The 19,687-nt window shown below is 47.0% G+C and overlaps 1 protein-coding gene across 6 annotated transcripts in view; it reads right to left on the minus strand.

The window, feature by feature from the left end:
- Positions 1 to 440: 440 nt before the first annotated feature.
- The window catches only part of LOC139748076 (uncharacterized), a 117,438-nt gene continuing 98,191 nt past the window's right edge, over positions 441 to 19,687 (minus strand). For 3 of the 6 annotated variants that reach the window (XM_071660707.1, XM_071660683.1, XM_071660702.1), the window contains 10 exons: positions 19,544 to 19,658; positions 18,912 to 19,193; positions 18,081 to 18,633; positions 15,392 to 15,752; positions 5,494 to 5,628; positions 4,066 to 4,194; positions 3,303 to 3,424; positions 2,688 to 2,833; positions 2,206 to 2,393; positions 441 to 1,813 (listed from right to left, as the gene is read on the minus strand). In XM_071660707.1, the coding sequence (XP_071516808.1) occupies positions 1,739 to 1,813; positions 2,206 to 2,393; positions 2,688 to 2,833; positions 3,303 to 3,424; positions 4,066 to 4,194; positions 5,494 to 5,628; positions 15,392 to 15,752; positions 18,081 to 18,633; positions 18,912 to 19,193; positions 19,544 to 19,658 (2,106 nt within the window). In that variant the 3' untranslated portion in view covers positions 441 to 1,738. Of the gene's footprint in view, positions 1,814 to 2,205; positions 2,394 to 2,687; positions 2,834 to 3,302; positions 3,425 to 4,065; positions 4,195 to 5,493; positions 5,629 to 7,543; positions 8,056 to 15,391; positions 15,753 to 18,080; positions 18,634 to 18,911; positions 19,194 to 19,543; positions 19,659 to 19,687 lie in introns of those variants that run through there. The other 3 variants (XM_071660693.1, XM_071660696.1, XM_071660718.1) reach the window with 3 other exon arrangements.

The following is a 19,687-nucleotide window of genomic DNA, read 5'->3' on the forward strand; positions in this document are numbered from 1 at the left end:
ATCAATTGCTCATTTCTAGGAAGTCCACCATGTGCAGGATTCCAGGGGGATGAAACGGGTCTTCCTCTGTTTTCTAATACCCTGACGTTACATCTTTTATGCTGAGTAAACATATCCTCATCCACACACACACACACACATATATATATATATATATATATATATATATATATATATATATATATATATATATATATATAACGATAGATAGATAGATAAATAGTTGATAGTCGGATTATACAACTAATCTACAATGACTTAAAGCAATTTTCTCCCAATTTTCTCTTGCCCTTCATGATGGAGAAGATTTGGTCCCAGTATTGCATAATAGGTTCCCACAATACAATAATGAGGCTATATGCACTAGATCCATTCTTATGGATCTAGGAATGCACTTAATACACATAGAAGGAAAGATCTGAGAATCAGAAACAACTCTGCTTGTTCTTTCGTTTATTTCTGGGAAATGATACAAAATTATTTACAGAGCAACACTAGCTACCATAACATTGTATCGCAACATGTCTTGCATTCCATCATGCAAGTCCAGGAAAGAGATCATTGTTGGGAATACCTTCAATAAGTTATAAACAAAAGACTTTAGTTATCCCTAACAAAATACAGACGTTTCTCGTTTACTTACTTTTACTTCAAGAAAAACGAGCTTTTTTAAAGGGGGGACCTGCGAGGAGAGTTCTCACTCTCAAGGAACACTTATGTACAAGCGCCAGATTATAATAATTTAAGAAATCTTAACAATTACATAACAAGTAAAGATATTTAAAACAGTATATCCTTATGATGTTCCAAATACTTCACAGCCTGATCACTGTGAGCAAGAATGCCAATAAATTTGATATCTTTGGGATAGCCAGCTGCAGTTAACGGTATTTTACCAGCTAAAGGTAATCTAGAAGTACGAAACATTAATTACATCACTATCTTTGGCTTCGACAATGAAGTCATGCAGTGTTTGAGTACGAGACGATCTCTTATTTTATACCTTATCGAACCAAGGAGGCATAGGGGGGTAAGAAATCTATCCTCTCTATATAATATTTACAGATCCCTACACAAGACGTAATTGTAAAATTACACCAGATGCAACGTACAGTTACGACGACAGAAAACGTGTGCTTCAAAGAATTCGTGACAAGGTTATTCAAATTATGAATCCAGTTTCTACTTACGGGTGTTCGCGAGTCGATGACTCACAGTATGTAGATACCATTTAGTGTTAAGGAGGGGAAAAGTATTTTTTACACCCTCCTTTCCCCGTTATGTATGTCGGTATGTCCTCATAGTCAATATGAATTTATATTGCACAACAGTAAATCACTCCTGTTAGATCTACGCACGAGATTTATTTGATACATGGCTCGTCCGTCAGTGTAGTCTTACATTTATATATAAATAAATAGTCTCGAATATTGTAAGAGGAATGGAGAATATCACGAAGGAATATACTCAAGGTATTGTCAGAGCAGACGTCCTGTGAATGCCGGGAGAATGGTTCCAAGGAACGGGAGAAAGAGTTCAAAATGGCCCAACAGACCACTGGGTCTCCTCTCGGGGTTGTTGATGACGATGGGAGAGAACAAGGGCGTCAGCGTCCCACTTTGCTCAAGGAGCCTTCGCCCTCCGTGTCACCGAGAATCTTGCTCTCGCTCCTTCGTCAGCAGGCTTCTCCCATCTTCCTCCCAAGCGCTGGGCGGATCTTCTCTCTTCCTCACGTCTATCAGTCGGCATCTTCCTCCACCCAGGCTATGATCTTGCCGTCTACTCCGGGCAGGACATCATCGTCGTTCACAATCTACAAGAGATATATAAACATATAAACCACACACAGTCAAGACTGGGGTAAAAAAAAAAAAAAGGAAAAAAAAAATAGCATTGGAAATTTCACTCGAAGTCTACGTAATGAAGGTTCAAGATCTGGTCTCAATCTAGGGTTAGACTACGTTACATATATATGCAGATGATGACTCAAGATGCACAGATGACAAGCTATGTGGGTGTGGTGGATGAGAGTGGACGTGTTCGATGCGTGGATGTGTGGGATGAGAGAGGATGTGGTGGATGAGAATGGACGTGCTGGATGAGTGGATGAGAGAGAGAGAGAGAGAGAGAGAGAGAGAGAGAGAGAGAGAGAGAGAGAGAGAGAGAGAGAGAGAGAGAGAGAGTCTCGTGCCGTCCTTCACCCACCTCCTCCTTCACCATGCCGTACTCGGGGTCGTAACTCTTGAAGTGGAAGCGGAAGAGGCCAGGCCTGTCGAACATATTCTTGAAATCTCGCAGCCGTATCTCGCCCAGTCTCTTGTTGATGGTCGACATGAAGGGCGTCACCGTCCGCTCCGTGAAGTAGATCACCTTGGTCGACGCCTCCAGGACGCCTGAAATCGACCAGAGAAGTTGATAACGTGATAATACACACGTTTGTACTCTCAACTCAACTCAATATGCACAGCACTCATTTCTTTGCGACAGCACGAGATGTTTCCTTATTCAAACTACTAATATATATATATATATATATATATATATATATATATATATATATATATATATATATATATATATATATATATATATTCCTACGAGTTCACGTATAAATGAAACACGATAAATTCCCAAGTGCACTTTCGTGTAATAATCACATCATCAGGCGCAAGGAGGAGGGACCTCACCGTTGACTGGTGGTCGCTGCTTCTCCCCGGCTCTCGAGGTCTTGTCCCCGCTCACACCACCTCCGCCGCTGCCACCACTGCGCTCTATGAGGATGGCTATGGCTTGCTCCAGGGTGTCGAGCGTGTGCTGGTTCGGGTCTGTCTCTCTGGGGAGGGGGAAAAAAAAAGCAGAGAAGTAATTTTTCGGCATTAAAGAACCGTTATGAGGGGCGCGAGGGAAGCGGGAAGACGGTCTGACACACTGGAAACAACATGGGTCACATACTTTTGACTTCACAGGAAGTAATATATATATATATATATATATATATATATATATACACTCGAGTCCAGCCTGATGACCTGCTGTCTTAAAGGAGTGGAATCATACTGGTGTGAGGGACTGTGGTGGGATGTGAATTCTGGTTGGTGGGCCCCCCTCGCCCGAAGGGCACACCCTAAAGTGTATGGCCACGCCGTTTGAAACTACAGCTTGGAGTGTGGTTGGTGTCCTCTCATATTTAACCACACCTAGAATGTGGTAGGTGGTTGGTTACTTCTCATTGAACCTGGAGTGTGGGTGGGTTCCCTCACGTTCACCCCCCGAGCACCTGGAGTCTGACTGGTTTCCCTCACCTGAAGTTGCTCCTGAGGGAGACGATGGCGTCCCTGACCAGGTGGAGCTCCTCCCTGGCGCATGACCCCACGGCGCTCCGTCCGGCAGGACTGTCCCCAGCCACTCCTCCTCGCTTCCCGTTCTGATGAGGGAAGAACAGGAGGACAATGAGGAGTGATGGCTGAGAAAGATAAGGTATTCAGTACAATTTACTGAGATGATTAGTGAGTAAGAGAGATAAGTTCAAATCTCATTGTAATGACCTTGTGACTTAAAGAGCTTAAGTCTCGTACAACCCTCCATGTTTATGGTTTATCTTCTCTTAAGTCAGTAAACATGGTCTTTCTGTACAACCTGCTGCGGTAAACATGGTCTTTCTGTACAACCTGCTACGGTAAACATGGTCTTTCTGTACAACCTGCTACGGTAAATATGGTCTTTCTGTACAACCTGCTACGGTAAACATGGTCTTTCTGTACAACCTACTACGGTAAACACGGTCTCTTTCTACAACCTGCTACAGTAGACATGGTCTTTCTGTACAACCTGCTACGGTAAACATGGTCTTTCTGTGCAACCTGCTACGGTAAACATGGTCTTTCTGTACAACCTGCTACGGTAAACATGGTCTCTTTCTACAACCTGCTACAGTAGACATGGTCTCTCTCTCTACAACCTGCTACGGTAAACATGGTCTCTTTCTACAACCTGCTACAGTAGACATGGTCTTTCTGTACAACCTGCTACAGTAGACATGGTCTCTCTGCAACCTGCGGACCTTACCTGAACGTTCCTGATGGCGTCCTCGAAGTGGGCCCTCTGAGCCTGGATGGTCTTGTCTCGCTGGTGCATCTGCTTGCGCAGCTCTGTGATGATGCCCTCGCGCTGCTCCAGGAGCCGCGTCAGTTCCACCTGCAGCAGGGTGGGGGAAGGAAAGGTCAGGGCTTCAGCTGGTGGCCAGGGGGAAGAGCGGCTCGTTGAGGGGAGGGGAGGAGGCACAGGGTAATTGTATAGGTGAGGGTGATTAGGGGATGTTCTGGTGAGAAGCAGGAATACGTCCCATTAGGGAATGTCAGGTGGCCTGTGATGATTAGGTGAGTCAGAGAGTATCCAAGGGAGTATGGTGAAGGTGGAGAGCTCGAGGAGAGCCTCATGATATCGTGTTATACCTGAAGAAGGTTGTGTGATCTGCTGGCAGTGGGATGGTATGCTGTGGAGGTCGTGAGGGAGAAGTAGTATGTGTGTGGAGGCTCGGGACGTGCCTCATCTACGCGAGGGGGGAAGGTGGTGATTCAGGTGGTCTGCATGGAAAATTGAAGGAGCAGATGGTGTCTCCGTGAGAAGGTACTCCAAGATGGAACACTTACGCACAAAATCATGCTAACAACATCACTGCTGAAGTTTTAGTAGTGCTGTCTTGGGGGACGTATCAGTGTTACCTTGAGGGCTGCCTGCCCTTTGTATAAAAACTGAAAGAACGAATAAGCCAAGGAATAAAGGAACGAATAAGTGACCATCGTGTTTACAATCACCAACTGGTATTCCTTTATGATGAAGGTCACACTGTGATACTTTACAACACTGACACATGAGAGTCCAGGGGATGGAATCAACTAAAGTATTAAAGTATCGAGAAAATCAAGACGTAAGTGTTAGCTGGTTGGTTAATTGAGTTGTTAGGCCAGTGGACTGACTACCAAGGGGTCTGTTAAGGCCATTGTCGTCATGTGTATAACCCCAAGTTGAAAAATTAAGACCATCAGGTGTTCACTGTTATTCTAAGACACACACACAGGCCCTTGGATGTGACAAACTGTGTTGTACGTCACAAATCATGTTACTGTTGACTTAGAAAAGGGTTGAAAACTAGCTACGTTACGCTTCTTTAGATGATAAACCCCTTCAGTACCATTGTGTAAGCAGCCCTGTGGGTCGCTGGTGTTCATAAACGTCCTGAGACAAGTCTACAACCGTCGTGGGACAGAGGAGTCCACCAACCGTCCTGAGACAGGAGTCCAACAACCGTCCTGAGACAGGAGTCCAACAACCGTCCTGAGACAGGAGTCCAACAACCGTCCTGAGACAGGAGTCCAACAACCGTCCTGAGACAGGAGTCCAACAACCGTCCTGAGACAGGAGTCCAACAACCGTTCTGGGACAGGGGGAGTCCACCAACTATCCTAAGACAGAGTCACGCTCCTACAACCTTACCTTCTCGGCCTCAAGGGCCTGCCGTGCGAGGGAGAGGTGGAGGAGCTCCTGCTTCACGGACGTCGGGGAGGCCTCCACCAGGTGGTCCGCGGGACGGGGTCCGTGCCCGGCTCTCGACGCTGACTCCAGCTCCTGCTGGCGGTGAAGGAGGGGAGGAAGGACACAACGGTTACAGAAACCCTTCGCAAGAAACCCACAAGGTTATCAGAGACCAGCCACTGTGTGAATGCCTTTGACAAAGAAAACATCAGGTCTTTGAGTGACATTCGTCTGTGAAGTTTGATGTAATGCAAATAGTTTACTTTTTTAACATAATATTTCATTTTTGTTTTGAATGAAGTTATAAAACGTTTTCTGAACAGTGGGCGATGCTTGTCCTATGTGGATGGATACGTACCGTAAAGACTCACATATGAACACGTTAAAGGAAGAGTGTAATACCTCTTGCATTGACGAAGAGCAAGACACTAATATTTAGAGAACTAATACAGCATAATCTGCATGGAACTAATACAGCATCATCTGCATGGAACTAATACAGCATCATCTGCATGGAACTAATACAGCATCATGTGCATGGAACTAATACAGCATCATCTGCATGGAACTAATACAGCATCATCTGCATGGCTTGCTGAAAGTGACGTATACAGCATTTACAAAGGACACCTTCAAAGCCAGGGTCATGCGATGCAGCGACGAGTTAAAACCAAGATTCGTTCAGACATGCAACATGCAGGTGCTTAGTGTGTTGTTTACGTTCATGCCCGCGTGGAGATGAAGGGTTAAGGAAGCAGGTGTTTATCAGTGGTCAGCTGCTGCTGGTGGTACAGTCGTGCTCTGCAGGGGATGAGTCTCGATGCCTCAATCAGATTGGGAAGACTTAAGTGACTTGAAAACCCAGATACCGACAGTGAGAGACAAAAAGGTATCTGGAGGTGAAATAAATGAATGGGGAGGGAGATAAGGGAGGCAAGGAAGTAATTTTTTTTTTCCACTCCGTCATTTTTGTCGTGGGAAAATGGGGGTTGTGAGTCTGAGGTGAGGGGGGAAGAGGAGGGGGTCTGTCTGATCCCACTCCTTTTCACCAGGGGCTTCATGGGATCAGACCCCCCCACCCACCTTATAAGTCACCCCTGAGGAGGATCGGACCAATCCTGCAGCATGAGTGCCAGCGAGCAGACCAACCCCCCACACCACCACCAGGAGGCTTGCGTTACGTCGACCAGTCATGACTTTCCAACCTTAAGCCAAAAGTCCCACTAAGTCTACCTCAAAAGTCCCACTAAGTCTACCTCAAAAGTCCCACTAAGTCTACCTCAAAAGTCCCACTAAGTCTACCTCAAGAGTCCCTCTAAGTCTACCCTCAGAAGTCCCTCTTAAGTCTACCTCATGTCTACTAGTCTACAAGTAAGGTTTTAAGTATTTTAGTACAGCAACACATTTTACTCTCCGCGTTTTATGATTCAAGGGTACAGCGGCCTACAAAAAAAACACAAACAACAATGGGGCTAACTACAGGCTGATGGGTAGTTACTGTGCGCTGCAGCCGGGAGGGAGGGTTGGCGCAGGGGTCGTGTTTTGGTGCTACGCAAACTTTTATGAAGCCTTGGCCATCTCTACTTCCTCCCAAATGAGCGGTTGCCATTCGGGTGACAGACTTGAGCCGGAACTACCAATTATGAGTTGATTAGGACAGACTTAATGGGGGTCGTTAACTGAGCAGGTGTACAACAAGCCAAGAGGGGCGTGAACTCTCTCTCTCTCTAAAGCGTTCGACCGATCCACTATCTGCCGGAGGTGCTGACGGGAAAGTGACTGGTTGGGGCTACCTGACGGGAGTGGCGTTTGTGGGAGTGGCCTCTGCGACTCCTGCGGCTGCTGGAGGGCTCCTTGGAGGCGGCTTGGTGGTCCTTGGAGGCGGTCCGGTGGTCGTTGGAGAAGGTCTGTTGGTCGTTGGAGGCAGTCTGGTGGTCCTTGGGGACGGCCCGGTGGTGGTCATTGGAGAAGGTCTGTTGGTCGTTGGAGGAGGCCTGGTGATCCTTGGAGACGACGGTCTGGTGGTGGTCCTTGGAGACAGCGTGGTGGTGGTGGTGGTCTTTGGAGCCGGGCCGGTGGTCATTGGAGACGGTCTGGTGGTCCTTTGAAGACCTCCTCCTCGAGGATTTCTCCAGGTTAGAATCTTCCCTAACGTGGGCAACCCTCGGAGCCTTTTCCTTGCCGTGGGAAGTTTTGGTTTTGGTGGTTTTGTGGGAGGAGGTCTTGCTGGGGTCGTCCTTGCCGTGGCTGGTTTTGGCGGCGGGGCTGTCCTTGCTGTGGGGAGGTCTTGCTGGGGTCGTCCTTGCCGTGGCTGGTTTTGGCGGCGTGGCTGTCCTTGCTGTGGGAGGAGGTCTTGCTGGGGTCGTCCTTGCCGTGGCTGGTTTTGGCGGCGGGGCTGTCAGTGCCGGCGGCGAGGCTGGCGGAGATCTGGCTGGCGGTGGCGCTGCTGGAGGGGGTGATGATGATGGGGCTGTCCCTGGAGGTGCAGACGCCCCGGCTCTCCACCTCCGTCGTGGTCTGCAGCTGCAACACCACCAAGTTTCACTACGAAACACTTGACACCGAACTCTTTCTCAAGTTTCACTTACTTCCCCCACCCGCCACCATCGACCCCTACTCCCAAAAAGGCGCTGGGAATAGAGTATGTGTCGCGACTAACGGATGATGTACAGTGGCGGATGATTCGCGACTAACGGATGATGAACAGTGACGGATGGTTCGCGGTAACGAATGATGTAGTCACGGATGTTTCGCGACTGACGGATGATGTATAGTGACAGATGATTCGCGGTAACGAATGATGTAGTCACGGATGTTTCGCGACTGACGGATGATGTATAGTGACAGATGATTCGCGGTAACGGATGTAGTCACGGATGTTTCGCGACTAACGGATGATGTATAGTGACGGATGATTCGCGGTAACGGATGATGTACAGTGACGGGTGATTCGCGGTAACGGATGACTGGCCGTAACGGATGATTCGAAGTGCAGGATAAATTCTACATCACAGTGACACACAATCACTAGTGACTATGAAATATTAAAAGAACATTGGTAACAATTAACGTAAAATAACGACGGGAAACGTAAAACACAACTGTATTAAAAGAACAATGGTAACAACGTAAAATAACGACGTAAAACACAACTATAAACAACCATGAATACATTACCGGCAACAGCGTGAACATAAGTCCTCGCCAAGTTTCAACTCGGTCTTTCCGGAAGGTGAGTTCATCATGGCTAGTAAAAGATGGACGTCCTGTATGGTGGTCGGGAGCGGGCTATTTAAATCGGTTATTCTCGCGCAGATTCCGAGTCATATGACGATGAAGGCTGTAACGGTGCGATGGTGGGACGAGTACACGCGCGAACTCTTTTAAAACACTGCACCCCCACTATACCCACTCATCAGCTAAAGGTTCCTAGGGCAGTGTTATTTAATTGAGCTAAATGGCCAAATCTCGATCACCGTAAGTCTCTCTCTCTCTCTCTCTCTCCTCGGTCATTCTTCCCCATTCAGAGACATCACAGTAGAAACGAACTTTATGAATAATTAGAATTCTTCCCCTGTTTCTTTATAACCAATCAGCTACCTCAGCGTGATAGACGGTGAGCTAACATTCCCCCCAAAAAATATGAAGTTTTAAGAAAATGTATTTAATTTACGAATAAATTACAACTCAGATAATGAAGTTACAATAACGGGAAATTGAGTACAAATCCTTACACATACGATTACTGAATTTGTAATATTCTGTTTTGTCTCGTTTAGTTACAAAGCATTTTTGTGATTATAGGTCATACATAGGCCATATAACATACAATTATCTGTAACTCCTAAAGTTGTTCAGATTTTTTATTTGGTTGGTGAGATGTAGCTTACATTTGACGGCCTTAATGACCCTATTCGTTGATAGGCCTAAAACCCAAACAACCAATCGACCATTGGTGAAGGGCATATTGAGTGGGAGGGGTTGACGGAGGCAAACACAGACCATAGCTACTTGGCGTACAGAGGAAGCTGCTGCCTTCATCCGCACGAGCACAGTGGTTCGACCCTCGACCCGTACCATCATATGAACCCTTGGGTCGCATAATCATACACACTCTAGGGTCGTACCGTCGTGCTCAAGGGTCGTATCGTCATGCTCAAGGGTCGTACCGTTATGCTCAAGGGTCGTACCGTCATGCTCAGGGGTCGTACCGTCGTTGACGCTCAAGGAGGTTTACGAACGAACGCTCGAACGTTACGACCACAAACGGGAGGAAGCCAAAGGGGTTGTAAAATGATTCCCGTTTTCTTCGTGTTTGGGCATCAGCTCAGTTGTGATCATCTTGCCTCGACAGCTGCTAACACAATACGATCAATAACATCAGTCGTAGAGGGTTATAAAAGACATCGTTGAGAAGATAGGGTGGGACGATAGCTTTAATGATGGTATCTACGGCCATTTGTCAATATACTAAAAATAAACAAATGAGGGGATGGAAGGAGCTGCTCCAAGTATGTTCTTGTGCTTCATAACTTATCGGTCAACGTTGATCAAGAATGAGGTACCCTTTTTTGTTTTCATGGGTTTTGAAATCTTGAGACCCATTGTTGATATTGTATTGTTCATCGTGATTGTGATGAGGTTGTGAATAAATTTCTGAGATCTGGTTTTAATAAGAAGCCAGAAGATTGCGGTGATGAATTTAAGAATCCCGGTCGATGCTTTCTGGGAAGACGTTGCTCACTGGGGAAAAATTCTGGAGTTGCTGCTATTCCCACGCTCAGCAAACCGGTACAACCAACCTCGCTATTATGAATGTGCACAGCACCCCCCCCCCCCCCCCTCCCCGCCTTATGAGCACAACGACAACCTCCTTACGACAACGGTCATAAGTATGCAAATGAACAGTAATTAGCCAGACATGAAGCCACTGTTTACGGGGAAACAGGCGAGCCGTATGCTAATCCACTCCACCCTACAATGTTAACATATTTTCTGATCTCTTTTGAACATCGTGATTAAAGAAAGCCATCAGCGGAGGTGTAGACTGTTCACCTGGACTCTGTGGGAATATGTTCACGGTCACTAAGAACAAGACTCTATAAAATTAATCTATACTTAAAACACTTTCACATTGCCGACGAAAAGTATAGTTTAGGCTTTCATACACCACAGTAATTTTGGCTGTTAGTAGCATTTGCACTGAAGGTACTCACGTCTTTGTTTTTTTAGTCATGAAAAAAAAGAAAATTGATTACACCAAACCAGTCATCTAATTTAATATGATTAGCCAATATTCAAGGATATTCTCTGCGAAACATTGCAGATTAAGAAATTTTGATATGAAGAAATGTCGTTGCTACATTTGGCCTATTTTAAGCTCCCTGTATAGAATGCAAAAAAAAAAAAAATTATTAATTATTGTTAACAATACATCTACAACAGTACAACTGGATGCTGGTTTTCCCCAAAACATACTAAGAATCAACCCACATCCAGTCTCACATCAAGAATTACAGTCCTGAAGCTGAAAAATATTTTTTTTTAAGAGAATATAATCACACTATGTACACAAAAATGAAATACACGTAGTATGTCCACCTTTCCCTTCTTATTCTTCTTCATCATCATCATCATCATCATCACGGGCATTCTCAATAGCACCTTTCTCGCTGCCTCTCCCGATCAGCGTCACTTATATATTTTCAATCACTTCGACACTATCAACTCACGCAAGGGTTTTCACTGCACACTGTTATCGACACTGAGTGGGGACACTGAACGCGGGGTGGGGGGGTAATAATCCTCTGGTGGCACTGAGGTAATCCATTATGATCACTTGATCAGCGACTTCAAGTCGCTTTGAATTGGTGTTGTCGAAGCCAGTTTCCAAAAAAAAAAAAGAAAAAAACAGGCTATGTTATGTTGTTGGTCTACTGTGTTTCACACGGGATGGGCCATTGTTTCGTCGTTTGTATCATGATTATGTATCGTCAGAATGACACTTTGATCCGCGTGTTGTGAGTCGTAATTCCTCTGGGGTTATGGCGACGGTACCCGCGGCGTGTACCCGCCTGTACCCTCCACTGCTCTCCGAGTACCGTCATCACCCACTCTGCCTTCCAGTGAGGCCGGGTTCCAGGTGTGCAGTTGGCAGTTAGGGCAATATACGCCTATTTTTTTTATTTGCGATAGAGTCTGTTCCTCTAAATCTAAAGTATATCCTTAAATATCTTGGAAATCATGTGTCATCGTGTGTGAAGAGATTCACGGTAACTTATTCAAGGAAAAACGAGTCTTTGATCGAGATTACGTGACAACTCGCCCCTTTTGAACGCCAACCCCGTTGTAGAGATGATATAAAACACGGACTGGAACCCCTCAAAGTCACCAAAGTCTGACGAAAGTTGAAGTCACGGGACGACGAACGTTCGAAACTCATGTTAAGAGTCGCCACAATCGCGATTACCTTCGCCTGACTAATGAGCCTCGTAGTATCGGGACTCCTTGCCCCTGCCGCCATAGCCGACCGCCCACCTGGCTTTCGTCAACAGACGCTCCTTATTTTAGCGAAAGGGGTCGCAGTTTTTCACATGTAATTACGCCGTATTACCCGATCTTAATGACCAGTATCATCTCCGTAGACCGCCAGTCACAGCCATTAAGGTCTCTCACGACAATGTGGATAATCTAAGGCTTGTTTTTACCCCCTAAACTGAGCTGGATGCCTGGGGTCGAGTTGGATGCTGAGACGGCTGGGCATGTGGTGTGTGTGTGTGTGTGTGTCTTAGACGGTGGTGTGTGGTGGGGTATGCTGCGGTCATCAGATGGGGTGCGGTAACTACCCCCCCTGCCCCCGCCGCCCACCCATCCCTCTCCAGTTGAGTCATATAACACCCTCTATCTCAAGTCATCAAAAGAGACGGCGCGTATTCACTCGGAACCACAACTGTTATTCAAGACAACAACAACACCCCCCCCCCCCTGGTATTTTTTCCCAAGCATTGTCATGCATCCCTTCACTCAAAAATCATAAAAAAAGTGAATCGCAATTGTAAATGCCCTTCCTTAAAAAGAGATTTTTAACAAAATAAGAATGGAAGGTTGACGTAGGGAGGACACCAAGTCGATATGTTCGTTCGTCTCGCCAGGCCCCTGATCATCCATGCATGGCAAGACCGGATTATGGTTTAATAATATGCGAGGCGCCCTCTCGTACACACAACGAAACTATATAAAAAAAAATCTTAAACTAGGACGATACAAAAGGCTGCTTAGGTAGGGCCCCTGTGTATGTAGGGCCGTGGGGCACCAGAGCTACTACGTAGGGTAGCCTTTACGTTAATCCGGTTTCCGGGCGCGGACTATTCCTTCTCTTAAGACGCCGTCGTATTCTGTGGTCTTACCTGTAGCACAGGTAGAAATGATTCTCCCTTAAACACAGCCCATGTATGGTCGATCCAACGAGCTGGCTGGTGTGGTGTGACAAAGCGTTACTTATTGTAACACCAGTTACCAGATAAGTGAACAAGGAAGCAGGTGTTACATGGCCATCAAAGCATCCACTGTAACGATATACTAACAAGTCACAAATACCCTAACTCCAAGCGATTACCGGATATATTCAGGTTAGGGATAGACTCTGTAACGTAATGGGTTATTTGAAAAATGCCAAAATGCACCAGATACTTGGGGGAAAATATATCCTATGTAAAATCAAGTCTGCAAATTTGTCGTAATTTTGTTTTCTACAAAAGTAGACTATTCTAAGCACACAAAATATATTCCCTTGCTTAAATGTGGTGTTGGTGTTTACATTAACCTTCTTTTGTTTTTAGCGCCCCACGACCGTTAACGGCCGGACGGGTGGAGTGGGTCGCCTCCGCCCCGCCCCCAACCCAATGATGTCATTAGCGGTAACCAACCTGCTCTTATTTGTGGTGCTAATCCCGCTCTGTTACATGGTAACGAGGGGAATGCGATCCCAGGCAAGATCACTCATTCGTGTACTGAGAAAAATTAGGGGGTCATTGCACCTCCTAGTGTTGATAGATGTATTACCCTAAACTGTTAAACAAAATGTTGTCATTATTTCTCAACCACTACCTCCAAATGATTATGACTAGATTATCAGCATGTTGTCGGTGATTAATAACATAGAACTTTTCAACGGATGGGAAATTCAGTCATTTTATCCATGAAAGCGTAGCATAACCCTACGTTGACAATTTATAATGTTCGTTCGTGACACGGAACCTAAATTTTTAAGTTTCCCCTTCACATGAGCCACACGTCCGTTTTCCCCTTGAGGAGGACGCTATACAGTGCTCAATTATGATGATGCCCTAGGCCTTTGATGTGATTTAAGGGTCACACTGCCATTGGTCAAGGATTGTAATGTATTGTCATTCTAAAGGTGTGAACCATTTGAAGCTTCCTGCATTGCGATTTACGCCAGGGACCTGTGGGGATACGAACCCCGCAGACCTACTTTTGAAATTAAACGCCGAACCTGTGTAGACGGGAACCCAGTCATATCTGTAGCATTCACATTTCACGTACATCCAAAATTAAACGCCGAACTGTACAGACGGAAACCCAGTCATATCTGTATCATTCACATTTCGCATACATACCAAGTGAAAAAGATGAAAAAAAGAAATCCCTCATTGATATCAAATGTATTAAAAGAATCTTGTTTCATCGAAAAAGTTAATATTAAGATACCATTACGAGTTAATTGGGTAGTTATCTGGGCTGTTGATCTGTCGACACCCGGTCTCATTAAGGGCGTCACCGTTTAAGGTAATAACCACCAACTGAAAAAAAAATGAAATTACCACCTCCTTCTTCACCTTCTTCAGGAGTTTATGATGATCATGAGACCATACTCACTTCTCACTGCATATAAAACTCCCGTTTTTATGTTGATTATTTGGGCTTTAGGTCTGTCAGCTGCTGGGATCAGTGCAGCCCCTCTACATCTAACATCTTAAACCACCAACGGCATATATCATCAAACACCCTCTGGTGTTCAGGGTAATTCTATGAACGCATTCGCGACAATCGCCGCTCACCGCATTTACGACCCTCGCTTTCAGCATCAATTCAAACTTAGGAGTTAATAAACGAAAGGATGATTTCAAATTCCGTTTTCCCTGGGAAAAATGTCTCGGGGTAAACATGGCTGAATTTCCCTCCTCCCCCTCCAGTGAAATCTATAATATACACAGTCTCGAGGTCTCGTCCTGCACGTCAGATATAACAAGGTTAGTCTTCAAGTATTTCACAGCTCGTGTGAGATGCAGTCGAGACACACCGTGAAGTCGTGCTACCAGGTAATAATCAAGAGGTATTCATTCCCAGTGATTTCTCCGTACGCTGGAGACATGGGTGAATCTGTGTCACGTTAGACCGAGTGCAATTCCTCGGTTCGTTAAACAAGCAGCACAAAGACACGACTGTGTCTTGAGTGTATCTTCCTCGATATTCTAAAACGAGCTGAAATTCATCGCCTGTCAAGGGGAGAGTCATATTAACTTGCAGTTGGGCGGTCTGCGTCCCGAGAGTCACTTGACTTTTAATTTTTCCTGTTTCTGGATTCCGTTGTTAGTGGTCAACATGCACCTCATTCGCGCTCAGAGAAGAGAATATATTAAAAAAAAAAGACAAAAAAACTTGCCATCACTAAGAGAAATCATCCAATACACCAGCTGAGGAAATTTCATGTCTGAAAGAGTTAAACGTTGAATTAAATACGGGTCATGTTGCATAACAGAACTGGTTAGGGGATGGTCTTATTATTGCCCCAGCAGTGTGTACTAGCGAGGCTGGAAGGGAGGGAGGGGCCGGTACTCACCAGTTTCTGGAGCGCCAACAGCTGGTCCCTGGTGGTGTTGAGGTCGCGCAGCACGCCCTTCAGGTCCTCTTGCTCCCACGGGTCGAGTGGATTCTTCTCCCTGGACCACTGGTCGAGGGTTGGTCCCCGGACAAGGCTTGTTGCCGGGGAGGAGTTCTGGCTTCGTCCCTCCGGTTCGCGCGATCCTTCGTCGCCCACCCCGCCGCCGGGTCTCTCGTCGTTGCGGTCTAGGGGAGAGTCTCCTGGGACTCTAGGACTCTCCTGGCCCTCCTGAGGGGTGGTGACTCTGCTTCCAGGACCTGCCGCGCCTGGGATCTGCGGCAGCTTCCTACGGCCGCTCATCCTATGTATGGTGTGGTACCTGCGGGAAGGAAGGAAGGGGTTTGAAGGGCGTCTTATTCTAGCAACCGCTTCGTCTGTGTATTGTAGTCATAGGCTATTGTTTATGTACCATACAAATATACGTGTGTGTGTGTGTGTGGTGTGTGTGTGTGTGGTGTATGTGACTTAGGCTTTTGTTTGTACGTAATGCTTTAAGGGTCTGATAAAAGTTACATAAAAAGAAATAGATAGATTGTCTCACAATTCACTAGAGGCCTAATTTCTTCATACTAAGCTGAATTCCAGCTTACCCAACTAAGGTAAAATGTTTAGGTCTGTTGGCGCAGCGGCCACTGACCGTCACCGCGAGCGAGAGGGCGAGTGTAAATATGCTTCCTATACCAGACTGTTGTGTTGGTCGATTGTCTTATGTCAAGACCTTGGTCACCTCCTCAGCATGTCAGCAGACTAACCAAAAAGAAAAGTGAGTTTGGTGACAGCGTAGCCTAAGCATGGTTATTGTGAAGAGAGAACTTGATAAGAGGACACAATAACCTTGGGTCCTCGAACTCCCTCCAGTGTGGGCAAGGGACTAATAACATAGGTAATATTCATATATAAGCCCACGCCTAGAGTAAGGATTTACCAAGATATATACTACACCATCATCTAGTCCTATTACGAAACCGTGGCGAAGACTAATGACGACAATGAATGAGTGAAGATGCAGATGAGAGTGTAATTACGTGGTTAAGTACACAAGGGAAACTATGTGCTGAGAATATTCAAGGGGATAATTTGCGGTTCTTGTTTGAAAACATGGCGTTTTATGTCGCGTGAAATACGGCTCGGGGTTTTTTATGATAGCTTGAACAAGCGCACATCGACTCTGCTTCTAGACCCCTATCGTACGGTTGAATCCTCTTGCTCTGTGTTTAGTAGAGGCGAAGGTACGATCAGATTTTTGGGTTGAATTAACGCCTGTATAGGACATTTGCGCCATATGGTGGCCGGTTACGGGAGCGGCGCTGTAAGGCCACGAGCTATTCAGCCTCAAAGCGTGTGTGTGTGTGTGTGTGTGTGTGTGTGTTGGGGGGGTGGGGGGTTGTGGTAGTCGTGTAGCCTATCCCTATCCACCACAAACACACGCTTGCGCTGCCAGGGCGTCGCCAACCGAAAAGTTTTGGGGCTCGAGTCTCAGCGCGAGAGTGGCATTACGTCCTGACTTCGAGTCTTTAATCTGTGGTATTCTATAGCACGACGGGATCGTCGCAAAGATCTTCCAACCATTACGCACTTAGATTTAAGAGTCGTGTCATCATTACTTAAAAGAAAAAAACTGGTATCCTCCAGTGCTAATGTGATTACCCAGACGAGTCTAGAATACTGAACGTACGGCGCTTCATAATTCATCGCCTCCAGGGGAGAGTTTTTACCCAAAGCAGCTCAGAGGCCCGAGGCCAGTCACTTGACCACCCAACGGTTGTCGTATATATCAAGCTTCCCTGTAGACTACTGCCTCTCCTCCTCCTCCTCCTCCTCCTCCTCCAGGTCCTACTGCCTCTCTTCCTCCAGGTCCTACTGCATCTCCTCCTCCTCCAGGTCCTACTTCTCTTCCTCCAGGTCCTACTGCCTCTCCTCCTTCTCTAGGTCTTACTGCCTCTCCTCCTCCTCCAGGTCCTACTGCCTCTCCTCCTCCTCCTTCAGATCCTACTGCCTCTCCTCCTCCTCCTAACGCTTTCACAAAGGACGCGACCGCTTCCTGCCCCACACACATATTTCTTTTTCTGCTCAACAGTTTATAAAAGTTCGGTAAGGACAATATTGCTATACATTAAATAAAAAAGAAAAAAAAAACGCCCAACGACACTAACGTACGCTAAATAGAATTATCCTTTACGTTCATTTATATTAGCGTTTTTTTTTTTATCCTGTAGTGTTCTGAAATCAGTTATACAGAGGGTATGAGATACTGTATCTTATGATGTACCTCCCAGATGATTCACCAAGCCCAGACCTGCCATTAGCCAGGAACAAATACCTCGTTACTAAAAACTAATGACTGATTCTTATTTATCGTTTTTTTTTTTCGCCTTAGTTCATCATCCAAAACGTTTACGTATGTATCTACGATAGACATTAGTTGGTTACAAAGTACTTCCTAGCCTATGCCACGTACCCGATTTATCGCCCGACCCCTTAGGGAAGGATGAACAGCTGGGTTGACTGTGGACCGACTGCCACAGCCAGGATTCGAACCTTATGTACTCGACCCCGGGCGCATAAGTTCGAATCCTCCGTACACTTACGAGGGGACAGACACTCTCTCGAAGTCCCTGGCCCTCGTGTTGGTCGTGAGGCGACTCACCTGAAGGGGTTATCTGGGTCGTCAGGGGGCGGCTGTGAGGGTGGCAGCGGAGGCGGGTCTGGCGGGCTGCTGGCGGGGTCCCGGCGGCTGGTCAGGTCCTGCCAGAAGTTCAGGGCGGCGGGACGTGTGCGCCCCGGCGAGGACACGTCCGCCCCCTCGCCTTCCAAGGACGTGTTGAGGGACGCGTTGAAGGACGTGTTGAAGGACGTGTTCATCGCGTCGTCTGAGGACTCGTCCAGGTTGTTGGCCTTGGGTGGCATGGCGGGCGGGCCAGGGCGGCGACCGTGAGGCCCCGACAGCTGGAACTTGTGGGAGGCTCTGAGGGAGTCGTACGCCCACCGGTTGGGGGCGACTCTCCTAGGGAGGTTCTCATACACCGGGGAGGAGTCCCGGGGTGTGGCGGGGGCGCCCGTCATGCTCGGGTGCCGACGGAGGACCATGAGGGCCCCTTGGTCGTCGCCGGCGCCCCCCGTGACCATGGCCCGTCTGTTGGTGCTGAGGTTTGGCGTCTTCTCAGGGGCCGTGGAGGGCACGTCCGGGCCCACACCTACATCTGTTGGGCAGGAAAAAGTTGAGGGAGACTGACACCTACACCTGGAGGTCAGGAAGATGAGGGGGAAGTTACCACGACTTACGTCTACATACAAACAAAAGTCTTGTTAGGGCCATACTGGGTTACACTTCCACTCACAAGTACAAAGATAACTTACAGAACCGACACACACACACACACACACACACACACACACACACACACACACACACACACACACAAGCACTCATTATCACCCCTCCCTCCGGACCTTCTGCGACGCCTTCTGCATCACGTACCGTGTGTGGTGGGCTGCGGCGGGGGCCTGGTGGCGGCCACCTCCTGCGGGTGCGGTGGGGACGAGGTCTTGACGCTCTGGGGCTTGTAGTGCGCCGCCAGGGCCAGTATAATGCGCATGATGCTCTTCAGGTTGCCCTCGGCCACCTCCTTGCTCGTGATGTGCGTCATGCGGATCCTCTTGGCCGCCATGAACTGCAGGACCCGGTCCAGGTTCTCCCGCATGACCTGCGGCGTGATGCTCTCGCCCTCCCGGCTGATGCCGGCCACCCGCTCCCCAGCTGCTGGGAGACACACGACACTCGTGTTACAGGAGCGGCTCTCGCGAGACCACGTGGGTGAGACAGAGATGTGTATGTATGTATTTATGTGTGCATTTATGTATGTATGTATGATGTATGTATGTATGTATGTATGTATGTATGTATGTATGTATGTATGTATATTTATGTGAACTTACATTTATACTACTCAGCACGTAATTACATCATCACTAACTGGAAAAAGATTATTACTGTATGATTGGCATTCATCTTCACTATTATTCAGATCTACCATTACTATATGGACTGGATAGAAATAAGGGAAAACTATAAAAGGGGAGGCAGAGGGAAGGAGGTCCCTGGCCACCTACAGATGATCTCGATCAGGTCAGCGAACACCACGCCGCTCTGCAGGTCCCTCCTGAGGTCTGAGATCAGAGGGCGGCCGCGCTTCCTCAGCTGGGAGTTGACCCACGCCACGTACGCCTGCGGGAGGGAAAAGCCCCTTGATGAGT

The sequence above is a fragment of the Panulirus ornatus genome, chromosome 5, assembly GCF_036320965.1.
Source record: "Panulirus ornatus isolate Po-2019 chromosome 5, ASM3632096v1, whole genome shotgun sequence".
NCBI classification, from domain to species: Eukaryota; Metazoa; Arthropoda; class Malacostraca; order Decapoda; family Palinuridae; genus Panulirus; species Panulirus ornatus.